General features: G+C 35.9%; 1 protein-coding gene across 1 annotated transcript in view; it reads right to left on the minus strand.

The window, feature by feature from the left end:
- The window catches only part of LOC138326773 (uncharacterized), a 51,416-nt gene extending 38,749 nt beyond the window's left edge, over positions 1-12,667 (minus strand). The window contains exons 1-3 of the mRNA XM_069272778.1: positions 12,514-12,667; positions 3,348-3,417; positions 2,215-2,273 (exon numbers count right to left, since the gene is read on the minus strand). Of these exons, the coding sequence (XP_069128879.1) occupies positions 2,215-2,273; positions 3,348-3,417; positions 12,514-12,628 (244 nt within the window). The 5' untranslated portion in view covers positions 12,629-12,667. The remainder of the gene's footprint in view (positions 1-2,214; positions 2,274-3,347; positions 3,418-12,513) is intronic.
- Between the last annotated feature and the right edge of the window lie 2,385 nt (positions 12,668-15,052).

Here is a 15,052-nt window from a genome sequence, read left to right on the forward strand (position 1 = left end):
GGTAATGTCACTTACAGATCTTTTTTGTTAGTTGTGTCTGTGGTAATGCCACTTACAGATCTTTTTAGGAGTGTCCGTAGTTGTGTCTGTGGTAATGTCACTTACAGATCTTTTTAGGAGTGTCCGTAGTTGTGTCTGTGGTAATGTCACTTACAGATCTTTTTAGGAGTGTCCGTAGTTGTGTCTGTGGTAATGTCACTTACAGATCTTTTTAGGAGTGTCGGTAGTTGTGTCTGTGGTAATGTCACTTACAGATCTTTTTAGGAGTGTCCGTAGTTGTGTCTGTGGTAATGTCACTTACAGATCTTTTTAGGAGTGTCCGTAGTTGTGTCTGTGGTAATGTCACTTACAGATCTAATTAGGAGTGTCCGTAGTTGTGTCTGTGGTAATGTCACTTACAGATCTTTTTAGGAGTGTGCGTAGTTGTGTCTGTGGTAATGTCACTTACAGATCTTTTTAGGAGTGTCTGTAGTTGTGTCTGTGGTAATGTCACTTACATATCTTTTTAGGAGAGTCCGTAATGTGTCAGTGGTAATGTCACTTACAAATCTAATTAGGAGTGTTCGTAGTAGTGTCTGTGGTAATGTCACTACAGATCTTTTTAGGAGTGTCGGTAGTTGTGTCTGTGGTAATGTCACTTACAGATCTAATTAGGAGAGTCCGTAGTTGTGTCAGTGGTAATTTCACTACAGATCTTTTTAGGAGTGTCCGTAGTTGTGTCTGTGGCAATGTCACTTACAAATCTTTTTAAGAGTGTTGGAAGTTATGACTGTGGTAATGCCACTTACAGATCTTTTTAGGAGTGTCCGTAGTTGTGTCTGTGGTAATGCCATTTCAATGTCTTTTTAGGAGTGTCCGTAGTTGTGTCCGTGGTAATGCCACTTACAGATCTAATTAGGAGTGTCCGTAGTTGTGTTTGTGGTAATGTCACTTACAGGTCTTTTTAGGAGTGTCTGTAGTTGTGTCTGTGGTAATGTCACTTACAGCTCTCTTTAGGAGTGTCCGTAGTTGTGTCTGGAGTAATGGCACTTACAGATCTTTTTAGGAGTGTCCATAGTTGTGTCCGTGGTAATGCCACTTTAAGATCTTTTTAGGAGTGTCCGTAGTTGTGTCTGTAATAATGTCACTTACAGATCTTTTTAGGAGAGTCCGTAATGTGTCATTGGTAATGTCACTTACCGATCTTTTTAGGAGTGTCGGTAGTTGTGTCTGTGGTAATGTCACTTACAGATCTTTTTAGGAGTGTCCATAGTTGTGTCCGTGGTAATGCCACTTACAGATTTTTTTATGAGTTGCTTAAATTAGTATAAGAATATGATATTAATTAATTAAGTAAAACCTTGCTGCAAGAACATTATAATCTCTAATTGTAGATGTTACAAAATGTTTTGCATACGTATTTGTACTTCATACAGGTATTGTAACTTTTGGAATAATTTCATCTGGCCCTGCAGGTTTTTTTATGTATGTTGAGTTGATACATAACATCATGTTCATCAAATAAAATGATACTCGGTGTATTAAGGGACACAGGAATAGGAGGCAAGGAGTCAATGTTATCTGAGGATGTTAATATGGTGGTAAAATAATCTACAAGGCATTCTGCTTTATAAAGAGGATGGACACAAAACAGTATTGTTATGATGTAATGGTGGAATAACGGGTAATTTGTAATTAATTTTCAGGAAAGTTTTGGCTGTTTTCCACCATTTGGATGTTGAGACATGTGGATCATTTTAGGAGTTTTCTAAGTTGTGTAAGTAAATTTCTTTAGTGTTACGTATGAGTTGAAGTGTTTTGCCTATGACTCTATAAACCTGATATGTATTAAGAATAATGTTTATACGCTAATTAAAAACTCAATGAGGTACTAAATCGGCATTCATTTCTGTGATTTTACTTTTTAAAAAATGAATTGTGGGGCATTGATATCTTATCCAATAGTATGTATGGCGTCATAATACTTGAAATACAATTCTTTCAGTCTATGGAAAAATAAACTCAAATATCTAAGCAATAGAAATGAAGGTAGCATATGAAATTAAATTATTGTGTTGTAAAGGACTCATAGCCTGTTAAGTTATACACTATATAAATGACGAAACAGAAACTTGACATATTTCGCTGGTTATACTAAAAGGTAATTTTACTTATATCTTGATTAATGTATTAAAATGTGCTTTAAGAGATTTTTTTACTATTATAATAGCTTACCTGAAGCCCACAGAGATGAAGATATTGTTATATCGCCGCCATTACGTGAAACAAACGTGCTACCTGACAAAGAAAACAGACAAATGATAACGCATTGTATTATTTTACGGAATATCACATCTTCGAAGATTGTGAATAAATACACTTATGATGATTACACAATATTAGATTGATTCGGTTTAAGTTCGGTTAAACGCCATAGTCATTGAAATACAGGTTCTTATTAATTCATATTTTATTAGATGTTTGGTCTGATTTTCTATTTGATATGCTACTATCGTAAGAAGAATGGCTTGTGCATCTGTCTGTAGCCCGAGATACTAAGGCCCTGACTCCGGACTTAGATATTACTATAGATATATGTCTGGTGTAGTGCCACAGTGCACTGCGATATGAAAACAGCGTTGGTATCGGGACAGGTCATCTCCTATTCTGAGATTGCTTACAAAACATTAACCTCTGAAAAGCGCCACTTACCTTGGTTTTTCAACTCATAAATAATTTCGGTTTATCTTTATACGACGTGATTTTGTTTAGATAGGATGTAGTTTTATATCTATTGTCTATATTTTATCTGATTGTGTCTATATATCATGTGGTTTTATCTATATATATTGTAGTTTTATCTAAAGATGATGCGGTTTCGTCTATATATAATATAGTTTTATCTATATATATATATATTGTAGTTTTGTCTAAATATGATGTGGCTTTGTCTATGATGTGGTTTTATTTGTATATCATGTGGTTTTGTCTATATATAATCTGGTTTTGTCTATATATCATATGGCTTTGTCTACATATGATGTAGTTTTGTCTAAATATGATGTGGTTTTGTCTATAAATGATGTAGTTTTGTCTAAATATGATGTGGTTTTGTCTATAAATGATGTAGTTTTGTCTAAATATGATGTGGTTTTGTCTATAAATGATGTTGTTTTGTCTATATATGATGTGGTTTTGTCTATAAATGATGTTGTTTTGTCTATATATGATGTGGTTTTGTCTATAAATGATGTTGTTTTGTCTATATATGATGTCGTTTTGTCTATGTATCATGTAAATTCAACACTAACACCTTGATAATACACCTACCTATGCCTATAGACCGATGGACATTGTATCAATGTAACCTACCATACTGGGGTCTGAATCCGTCAATGGTATAGCTTGTTCCTGTCCGGATTCGGTTGGCCAGAATGCCTATGAAAACAAAGATTTGTATTAATTATTGAATGTTTACTATGATTAATAATTGTTTATGGATACCTTCGTTTGGACTATTAAATCAGACTACGAAGGGAGAGTAAATCACCATTGTTACTAGAGGTTACAAGAGGACCGTGCGACCTTGGAAATGGTCAGTGTGTCCTTGTAAGGGCCCGTGTGTCCTTGGAAGGGGCTCGTGTATCCTTGGAATGGGTCCATGTGTCCATGAAAGGGGTTCGCGTGACCTTGGAAGAGACCCGCGTGACCTTGGAAGAGGCCTGTGTGACCTTGGAAGAGGTTATGTGTCATTGGAAGGGGCCGTGTGTCCTTGGAAGGGGACTGTGTGTCATTGGAAGGGGCCAGTGCGTCCTTGGAAGGGGACCGTGTGACCTTGGAAGAGGCCTGTGTGACCTTGGAAGAGGACCGTGTGACCTTGGAAGGAGACCATGTGACCTTTGAAGGAGACCATGTAACCTTGAATTGATCCGAATAACAATAACAGACATACAAATGTAACATTTTAGAAAATATTCTATTGTTACACTTTCAATTTCAACAAATTTTATTTCAAAAAACTATTTGAAAAAGAATTGAACAACAGTCATAGCATACATGAGTTATCTCCCTAAGTAACAACTAGTACACAGAAAAATACATAAGATATGCAGTGTTGTTTATAATTCTTATTATATATCATATATAACAGTATAAACATATCATAACTATCAAACATAAAATTTAAATGTGGAAGTTTGTAGTTACGGATATTTTGCAATGATATTTAATTGCAAAACACTGTATGTATATAGCAAATATTTTCCAAGTTTCAAAAGGTTAATGGCATTGAATCCAGTATTCAATGAAAGGGTTACTTCAGGGTACAGATAAAAAATGTCCATATCGGCTTACTAGCCATTAGTCACCCACTCATGAATTTTGGGGCTAGTCATGGATACCGGATTTTGTTTTCAAAGTAAGATTGTTAAGGGTAGTAAGCCACTTTTGTTGTATTTATAAATTCACTCTGAAAGATTTCTTTTTCTTACAACTAAAAGTTTAAACATATAGGTTAAGCTACATTTAACTGTTATATAATTATAGTGTTAGAAAATATAGGACATAATTATAAGATGATGATTGAATTAATCCATCTCCACAAAATTCATACTTATGTTTATAACTGATAAATATCTTAGTTATCACCTAAACAATGACAACCAGTGACCAGAGGTTCAGTGATCTGATTAATTTCTATTGTGAAGTACAGACAGTGTATTATTGTATTTGTTAGATTGTATTCAACATTACAAGTTTAAAGTGGAATATTATCAAAACTGTTATGTACTAGTGTTATTTACTAGTGTTATATACTAGTGTTATGTACTAGTGTTATGTACTAGTGTTATGTAGTGTTATGTACTAGTGTTATGTACTAGTGTTATGTACTAGTGTTATGTACTAGTGTTATGTACTAGTGTTATGTACTAGTGTTATGTACTAGTGTTATGTACTAGTGTTATGTACTAGTGTTATGTACTAGTGTTATGTACTAGTGTTATGTACTAGTGTTATGTACTAGTGTTATGTACTATGTTATGTACTAGTGTTATGTACTATGTTATGTACTGTTATATATGTTATGTACTAGTTATTACTATAGTGTTATGTACTAGTGTTATGTACTAGTGTTATGTACTAGTGTTATGTACTAGTGTTATGTACTAGTGTTATGTACTAGTGTTATGTACTAGTGTTATGTACTAGTGTTATGTACTAGTGTTATGTACTAGTGTTATGTACTACTGTTATATACTACTGTTATGTACTAGTGTTATGTACAGCTCGGGAATCTATTTGTGGCTCTTACTCAATACTACACTCAAATATATATTTATTGGCCTGATCATTACAGTCACAACACCCTGAGAAGAATCCTATCTTGTAGTGGTTGTGATTATCATCAAATAAGTTATCTTTTAGAGTGGATTATCAAATTTCACACAGTAAAAAGAATAATTTTGGGCTGTTTCATGAGCATTACCACAGCTACAAGTTGGTGATTCAGCAATATGGAAGTGATTACATAAATAACACATGTTGGACGTCCTAAATCATGACGTTATTACAAGAAACTTGAGAGGAGAAAAATTATAATAAAGGGGAAATGATTCAGTACATCAACAAGGAAAATGATTAAATACAACTTGACATCTGCAAAGACATTACGATACAAATGTAAAAATGTATACTTATTTACTGAAACGCGAATTCAGCAGCTTTCACAGAAAAGCACCAACAATCGTACAAATCTAATAGAATACCCATAATCCGGAAATAGTTCCTGTATATAATCAGGAATGTACCCTAACAGGACACAAATAATTTCTTGTCTTTCTAAATTGTTTATTTTTTACGTATAACTCAACTGGATAATTGTTGACACTATTTGTGAAGAATTCATCATGCAGATCAAATAGATCCTTATGTTTACAATCAAGTAAGCAATGGGCTAAAGCATCATGAGATATCACATTACATTTTTCATAACAGCTCATAACGGGACTTAACAACCACAGATTTGCTACTCTACTGCAAATATTAGATTGAAAAGAAGATAAGTGTTTCCAAAGACACCAAAGAGAAGACAGACGAAAAGATCCATGCAAACATTTATCACCACAATTGGTAAGGCGCACATACCATTCTGATTGTTCTTTCCAATACATAGCATTTTTAACAAACAATTTCCAGGACTGTTTGGAAGGGAAAAACCGTCTTCCAAAAACAAGTTCAAGTCTTCTTTTAGACCATGCTTAAAAATAATAACCCAGTTGTCGTTAATGACACCTTTTGTATTTTTATAAACATCGAGGTGTTTCTGGTACAACCTTAACAGAAATAGTTGTTTTACAGCAGCTGAAGGTCTCAGACGACACAAGGAACCAAAAAATGAAAGTTTGATATGTTTGATCTTTGCCTTCAAAGAAGTAAGGCCCAATATACCAAGTGCAATGTCCGATCTAGTTCTTAAAGGAAAATCCTGTATGACTTTGACACAAAAAACAACAACATTGAACTATATAAAGCCGCGGCCATTCTTTAAACCTGAATGGAAACCATAACTCCGAACCAAATAAACTGCATGGAAGTGTGATAGAGCGAAATAGCTTCAAACCAATGAGAGGGTTGATCGAATTCCCGATTAAACCTCCATTCAAAATCGAGGTGCAAGTGATTCTAAATTTTGAAGTACATTTCCAATAACTGGACAACCAAGTTTATATTAGTCTGAAATATTCCAATATGTGTCGTATGTTCGGGCTCATTTACAGTTTTACCATCCAAACTACAGTTGCGTGCGAATCTTGTAAAACATGTTTTCAATTCATTAAAAATTACAATGCATGTTTTGGAAGCATTATAAGTAAATATCCATTTACAACCTTATCTATAACATATATTCATCAAAACATCTAGATGATATTTAGTAAAAGATCAATGTATACCAAATCGATAGGCTTAATTCCTTTCTCTCTTCCTATTCATGCTGTGTTTAGCTAGTTGATTCTAGACGATGATATGATATGATCTATGTAGAAGTCGCCTTAAAAATTTATAGATAGATAGGTAACAGACGACTACTCCCACAGTCGCCTTCCAAATTTATAGATAGATAGGTAACAGACGACTACTCCCACAGTCGCCTTCCAAATTTATAGATAGATAGGTAACAGACGACTACTCCCACAGTCGCCTTCCAAATTGATAGATAGATAGATAACAGACGACTACTCCCAGAGTCGCCTTCCAAAGTGATAGATAGATAGGTAACAGACGACTACACCCACAGTCGCCTTCCAAATTTATAGATAGATAGGTAACAGACGACTACACCCACAGTCGCCTTCCTATTGATAGATAGATAGGTACAGACGACTACTTTCAAAGTCATTTCCAAATTGATAGATAGTAGGTAACAACGACTACTCCCACAGTCGCCTTCCAAATTGATAGATAGATAGGTAACAGACGACTACTCCCACAGTCGCCTTCCAAATTGATAGATAGATAGGTAACAGACGACTACTCCCACAGTCGCCTTCCAAATTGATAGATAGATAGGTAACAGACGACTACTCCCACAGTCGCCTTCCAAATTGATAGATAGATAGGTAACAGACGACTACTCCCACAGTCGCCTTCCAAATTGATAGATAGATAGGTAACAGACGACTACTCCCACAGTCGCCTTCCAAATTGATAGATAGATAGGTAACAAGACGACTACTCCCACAGTCGCCTTCCAAATTGATAGATAGATAGGTAACAGACGACTACTCCCACAGTCGCCTTCCAAATTGATAGATAGATAGGTAACAGACGACTACTCCCACAGTCGCCTTCCAAATTGATAGATAGATAGGTAACAAACGACTACTCCCACAGTCGCCTTCCAAATTGATAGATAGATAGGTAACAGACGACTACTCCACAGTGCCTTCCAAATTGATAGATAGATAGGTAACAGACAACTACTCCCAGTCGCCTTCCAAAATAGATAGATAGATAGGTAACAGACGACTACTCCCAGAGTCGCCTTCCAAATTGATAATAGATAGGTAACAGACGACTACTCCTACAGTCGCCTTCCAAATTGATAGATAGATAGGTAAAAGACGACTACTCCTACAATCGTCTTCTAAATTGATAGATAGATAGGTAACAGACGACTATTCCCACAGTCGCCTTCCAAATTTATAGATAGATAGGTAACAGACGACTACTCCCAATGTCGCCTTCCAAATTGATAGATAGAAAGGTAACAGACGACTACTCCTACAGTCGCCTTCTAAATTGATAGATAGATAGGTAACAGACGACTACTCCCACAGTCGCCTTCCAAATTGATAGATAGATAGATAACAGACGACTACTCCCAGAGTCGCCTTCCAAATTGATAGATAGATAGATAACAGACGACTACTCCCAGAGTCGCCTTCCAAAGTGATAGATAGATAGGTAACAGACGACTACTCCCACAGTAGCCTTCCTAATTGATAGATAGATAGGTTACAGACGACTACTTTCACAGTCACCTTCCAAATTGATAGATAGGTAGGTAACAGACGACTACTCCCATGGTCGCCTTCCAAATTGATAGATAGATAGATAGGTAACAGACGAACGACTTCTCCCACGGTCGCCTTCAAATTGATAGATAGATAGGAAACAGACGAACGACTACTCCCACAGTCACCTTCAAAATTGATAGATAGATAGGTAACAGACGACTACTCCCACAGTCGCCTTCCAAATTGATAGATAGATAGGTAACAGACGACTACTCCCACAGTTGCCTTCCAAATTGATAGATAGATAGGTAACAGACGACTACTCCTACAATCGCCTTCTAAATTGATAGATAGATAGGTAACAGACGACTATTCCCACAGTCGCCTTCAAAATTGATAGATAGATAGGTAACAGACGACTACTCCCACAGTCGCCTTCCAAATTGATAGATAAATATAAAGGTAACAGACGACTACTTCCACTGTTGCCTTCTAAATTGATAGATAGATAGGTAACAGACGACTACTCCCACAGTCGCCTTCCAAATTGATAGATAGATAGGTAACAGACGACTACTCCCACAGTCGCCTTCAAATTGATAGATAGATAGATAGGTAACAGACGACTACTCCCACAGTCGCCTTCCAAATTGATAGATAGATAGATAACAGACGACTACTCCCAGAGTCGCCTTCCAAAGTGATAGATAGATAGGAAACAGACGACTACTCCCACAGTAGCCTTCCAAATTGATAGATAGATAGGTTACAGACGACTACTTTCACAGTCACCTTCCAAATTGATAGATAGGTAGGTAACAGACGACTACTCCCACAGTCGCCTTCCAAATTGATAGATAGATAGGTAACAGACGACTACTCCCGTGGTCGCCTTCCAAATTGATAGATAGATAGATAGGTAACAGACGAACGACTTCTCACACGGTCGCCTTCAAATTGATAGATAGATAGGAAACAGACGAACGACTACTCCCACAGTCCCTTCAAATGTGATAGATAGAAGGTAACAGACGACTACTCCACAGTCGCCTTCCAAATTGATAGATAGATAGTAACAGACGACTACTTCCACAGTCGCCTTCCAAATTGATAGATAGATATGGTAACAGACGACTACTTCCACAGTCGCCTTCCAAATTGATAGATAGATAGTAACAGACGACTACTCACAGTCCCTTCAATGATAGATAGATAGATAGGTAACAGACGACTACTCCCATGGTCGCCTTCCAAATTGATAGATAGATAGGTAACAGACGAACGACTACTCCCACAGTCACCTTCAAAATTGATAGATAGAAAGGTAACAGACGACTACTTCCACAGTTGCCTTCCAAATTGATAGATAGATAAGTAACAGACGACTACTTCCACAGTCGCCTTCCAAATTGATAGATAGATAGGTAACAGACGACTACTCCCACAGTCGCCTTCCAAATTGATAGATAGATAGGTAACAGACGACTACTCCCACAGTCGCCTTCCAAATTGATAGATAGATAGGTAACAGACGACTACTTCATCAGTCGCCTTCCAAATCGATAGATAGCTAGGTAACAGACGACTACTCCCAGTCACCTTCAATATTGATAGATAGAAAGGTAACAGACGACTACTTCCATAGTCACCTTCCAAATTGATACATAGATAGGTAACAGACGACTACTTCCACAGTCGCCCTCCAAATTGATACATAGATAGGTAACAGACGACTACTTCCACAGTCGCCCTCCAAATTGATAGATAGATAGGTAACAGACGACTACTCCTACAGTCGCCTTCCAAATTGATAGATAGATAGGTAACAGACAACTACTCCTACAGTCGCCTTCCAAATTTATAGATAGATAGGTAACAGACGACTACTTCTACAGTCGCCTTCCAAATTGATAGATAGATAGGTAACAGACAACTACTCCTACAGTCGCCCTCCAAATTGATACATAGATAGGTAACAGACGACTACTTCCATAGTCACCTTCCAAATTGATACATAGATAGGTAACAGACGACTACTTCCACAGTCGCCTTCCAAATTGATACATAGATAGGTAACAGACAACTACTCCTACAGTCGCCCTCCAAATTTATAGATAGATAGGTAACAGACGACTACTCCTACAGTCGCCTTCCAAATTGATAGATAGATAGGTAACAGACGACTACTTCATCAGTCGCCTTCCAAATCGATAGATAGCTAGGTAACAGACGACTACTCCTACAGTCACCTTCCAAATTGATATATATATATAAAGGTAACAGACGACTACTCACACAGTCGCCTTCCAAATCGATAGATCGATAGGTAACAGACGATTACTCCCACAGTCACCTTCAAAATTGATAGATAGAAAGGTAACAGACGACTACTTCCACAGTCGCCCTCCAAATTGATAGATAGATAGGTAACAAACGACTATTCCTACAGTCGCCTTCCAAATTGATAGATATATGTAAAGGTAACAGACGACTACTAACACAGTCGCCTTCCAAATTGATTGATAGATAGGTAGCAGACGATTACTCCCACAGTCGCCTTCCAAATTGATTGATAGATAGGTAACAGACGACTACTCCCACAGTCGCCTTACAAATTGATAATAGATAGGTTACAGACGACTACTCCTACAGTCACCTTCCAAATTGATATATATATATATAAAGGTAACAGACGACTACTCACACAGTCGCTTTCCAAATTTATAGATAGATAGGTAGCAGACGATTACTCCCACAGTCGCCTTCCAAATTAATAGATAGATAGGTAACAGACGACTACTCCCACTCTCTCCGTATATTTACTCTTCCTACTCCATTTCCTATCTTTTCACGTAGTCGTAAACGAAGTTATATCATTCGGGAGGGTACGTTAAACCTCTAACTCGGTGTTAGTTCGGGGGCCAAGTGGTTAAGATTTCTTGACATATCACCGCAAGCCCTCCACTTCTGCATCACGAATTCGAATCTCACGTGGGGCAGTTGTTTTTTCGCCGAACAAAAATGTTGCTGTGCACGCAGATCTCCACTTTTCCAGCGCGTTAGCGGACTATTGCTTATTACACGTGTATCTGGTTTCTTACGACTGTAGTCAGAACATGTTTTGCATTGGGTTCGACTGGCGCGTTAGTTTGCAGATTCCTATGTCACACTACAAAGTTTGAGAGTACTGGTAAGAACAAATAATGGACGATATCGAATGCATTATTTATTAACATTTAACAAGTATAAATTTAAGAAGTCAAAACCGACCCGCGTGTATAGTTTATATTAAAAACGCGAAAAAATCTTATTGTTTTTTATTCCACATTCTCACTGCTCTTTACAGAGGATCAAACAGTAATCATATGAGATCACGTTCTGATGTCTTTATTTACAACTGACCAATCAAATTACCAACCCCAATTTGCATAATGCAGTCACGATATGTAAAATCGAGAAGCATTCCGTGTAATCTATAAAAAGATATTGGGTATATACGTATTGTCTGAGATTGAGATAGTATCTAAATCTCAGGCATTGTCAAGACTTAACTTTGCCTTAAACAGATTATGATATCGTTTGTGGGTGAATATTTCGTTTAATGTTAATAAAGTGAGTACACATGATTCCCTATAATTGTACACTTGTTTTACAAACGACCCCCGAAAACTGCGTAGTACGCCTCCGTGTCCGCGCACAAAGTACGTTCATGCTTGCTATCGGAAATGTCTATCATCTTACCACCAATTACTCACAATAAACCTTACATCACTATTTCTAACACAATATGTGGATATTATTCAATGCGCAGCATACTTATTTAGATAGTATCTGTAAGGCTGACACGGAAATGTACCTGGCCCATGGAATATGTTGTATTGAAAGTCCCTAGCTGAGCTCTTTATTCAATTCATATTACATTTCAGTCTAATTTGATTAAATCAAAGTCCTTTCATCTATGATAGGATGTAAAACCTAATAAACAAAACTAGGTCCTAACTAACATGCTATATCTTACCGTTCATGTAGACTTGACTATCAATATCTGTTATAGAGACCAATTCTGCATCTTTGTTTTTGCACTTAGTGGCAGCGTTGAACCCGGTGTCAGTATATTGTGATATCATATACATGTCGAGTGTGTCTTTGTCGATAAAAGTGTCAAAACGTTGTGCTTTGGAAAACAGATCTGAAAATAAACGGTTATCCGCGGTTATTTACAGCGAGAGATAAAATAAGAAACACCGCCTAACCATTAAATACCCTTATAACAGGCATAAAATAATTTGTACAAAATGTAATGGTCCTTTCTTTCAAAAGTATGTTATACAAAGAAACACAGTGCTGATTAGATAATCACATTCGATCTGTATATTATTCGAAACTTTTAGTTACAAACTCTCCCTAAATCATTCACATTCGATCTGTTACATAGTTCAAACTTTTAATTACAAACTCTCCCTAAATCTTTCACATGCGATCTGTTATATTATTTGAAACTTTTAGTTACAAACTCTCCATAAAACATTCACATTCGATCTGTTATATATATCAAACTATCAGTTACAAACTCCCGCTAAATCAGTCAAATTCGATCTTTTATATTATTAAAAACTTTTCATTAAAAACTCTCCATAAATCATTCACATTCGATCTGTTATATAATTCAAACTTTTGATTATAAACTCTCCTTAAATCATTCACATTCGATTTGTTATATAGTTCAAACTTTTAATTGCAAACTCTCCCTAAATCATTCACATTCGATCCGTTATGTAATTCAATCTTTTAGTTACAAACTCTCCCTAAATCAGTTATACAACCTTTGAACTTGCCCTAAACAATTTTATAAACATTTTAGGAAAAAAGTCTCAATGAAAATGACTTTGTCATCACTTCTCATAGCAATTCATCATTAATGACTGTAGTCTTAATGAAAACTTTGTCATCACTTCTGTCATCAGCCATTTATAATTAATGACTGTAGTCTCAATGAAAATGACTTTGTCATCACTTCTGTCATCAGCCATTTATAATTAATGACTGTAGCCTCAATGAGATTGACTTTGTCATCGCTTCTGTCATCAGCCATTTATCATTAATGACTGTAGTCTCAATGAAAATGACTTTGTCATCACTTCTCACAGCAATTTATCATTAATGACTGTAGCCTCAAAGAAAATGACTTTGTCATCACTTCTCACAGCAATTTATAATTAATGACTGTAGCCTCAAAGAAAATGACTTTGTCATCACTTCTCACAGCAATTTATCATTAATGACTGTAGCCTCAAAGAAAATGACTTTGTCATCACTTCTCACAGCAATTTATCATTAATGACTGTAGCCTCAAAGAAAATGACTTTGTCATCACTTCTCACAGCAATTTATCATCAATGACTGTAGCCTCAAAGAAAATGACTTTGTCATCACTTCTCACAGCAATTTATCATCAATGACTGTAGTCTCAAAGAAAATGACCTTAGCATCACTTATGTCATCAGTAATTTATAATTAATGACTGTAGTCTCAATGAAAATGACATTTTAACTTTTCTTCATCAGCAATTTATAATTAATGACTGTAGCCTCAATGAAAATGATTTTGTCATCACTTCTCACAGCAATTTATCATCAATGACTGTAGTCTCAAAGAAAATGACCTTGGCATCACTTATGTCATCAGTAATTTATAATTAATGACTGTAGTCTCAATGAAATTGACTTTGTCATCACTTCTCACAGCAATTTATCATTAATGACTGTAGTCTCAAAGAAAATGACTTTGTCATCACTTCTCACAGCAATTTATCATTAATGACTGTAGCCTCAAAGAAAATGACTTTGTCATCACTTCTCACAGCAATTTATCATTAATGACTGTAGCCTCAAAGAAAATGACCTTGGCATCACTTCTGTCATCAGTAATTTATTATATACGCAATCCGATTAAAACATAATGGCAAATTAGCTTTGAGAAATCACGATGCAAATTTACTTAAGAATATTCTCCATCAGATATATGTTGATATTTCCAAAGAGAATGTTAATCGGGTTTTGAATGACTTAAATACAGCAAAAACATACGGTCAAACGATTATTAAATATTTGATTTATCAAACGTAAATCGACTCATTTACCATGCCATGTCAAATCATTCAATCATGTTTCTATGTCTGGTATACATCCATCGATGCGGTCGATGGGATAATATACCTGTTTTCAAGAAAGGAAATATTAATGGCACTAACGACAATAGAGGAATTACTTAAAAATTAGTTGTCTTGACAAAACATTTAGGCAATGGTAAATATTCGATAAATAACATTTGATAAGATGTATTCAAAACTTACCGATGCACAATTTTAATTTTAGAAAAAAGTCTAGCAAATGCTTCAATGGTTAATATAAAAGTTAGAAAGAAAACCGTATTGTTAATTTGTATATGTCGATTAGAAGCCCATTTATTTTGTTGATAGACTAAACATGTTGTTTAAAATTACAAATGAAGGAATTGATGGTAAAATGTTAAATGTTATACGTACGTGCTTTGTACAA

Source organism: Argopecten irradians, chromosome 7 (genome assembly GCF_041381155.1).
Source record: "Argopecten irradians isolate NY chromosome 7, Ai_NY, whole genome shotgun sequence".
In the NCBI taxonomy this organism is placed as follows: domain Eukaryota; kingdom Metazoa; phylum Mollusca; class Bivalvia; order Pectinida; family Pectinidae; genus Argopecten; species Argopecten irradians.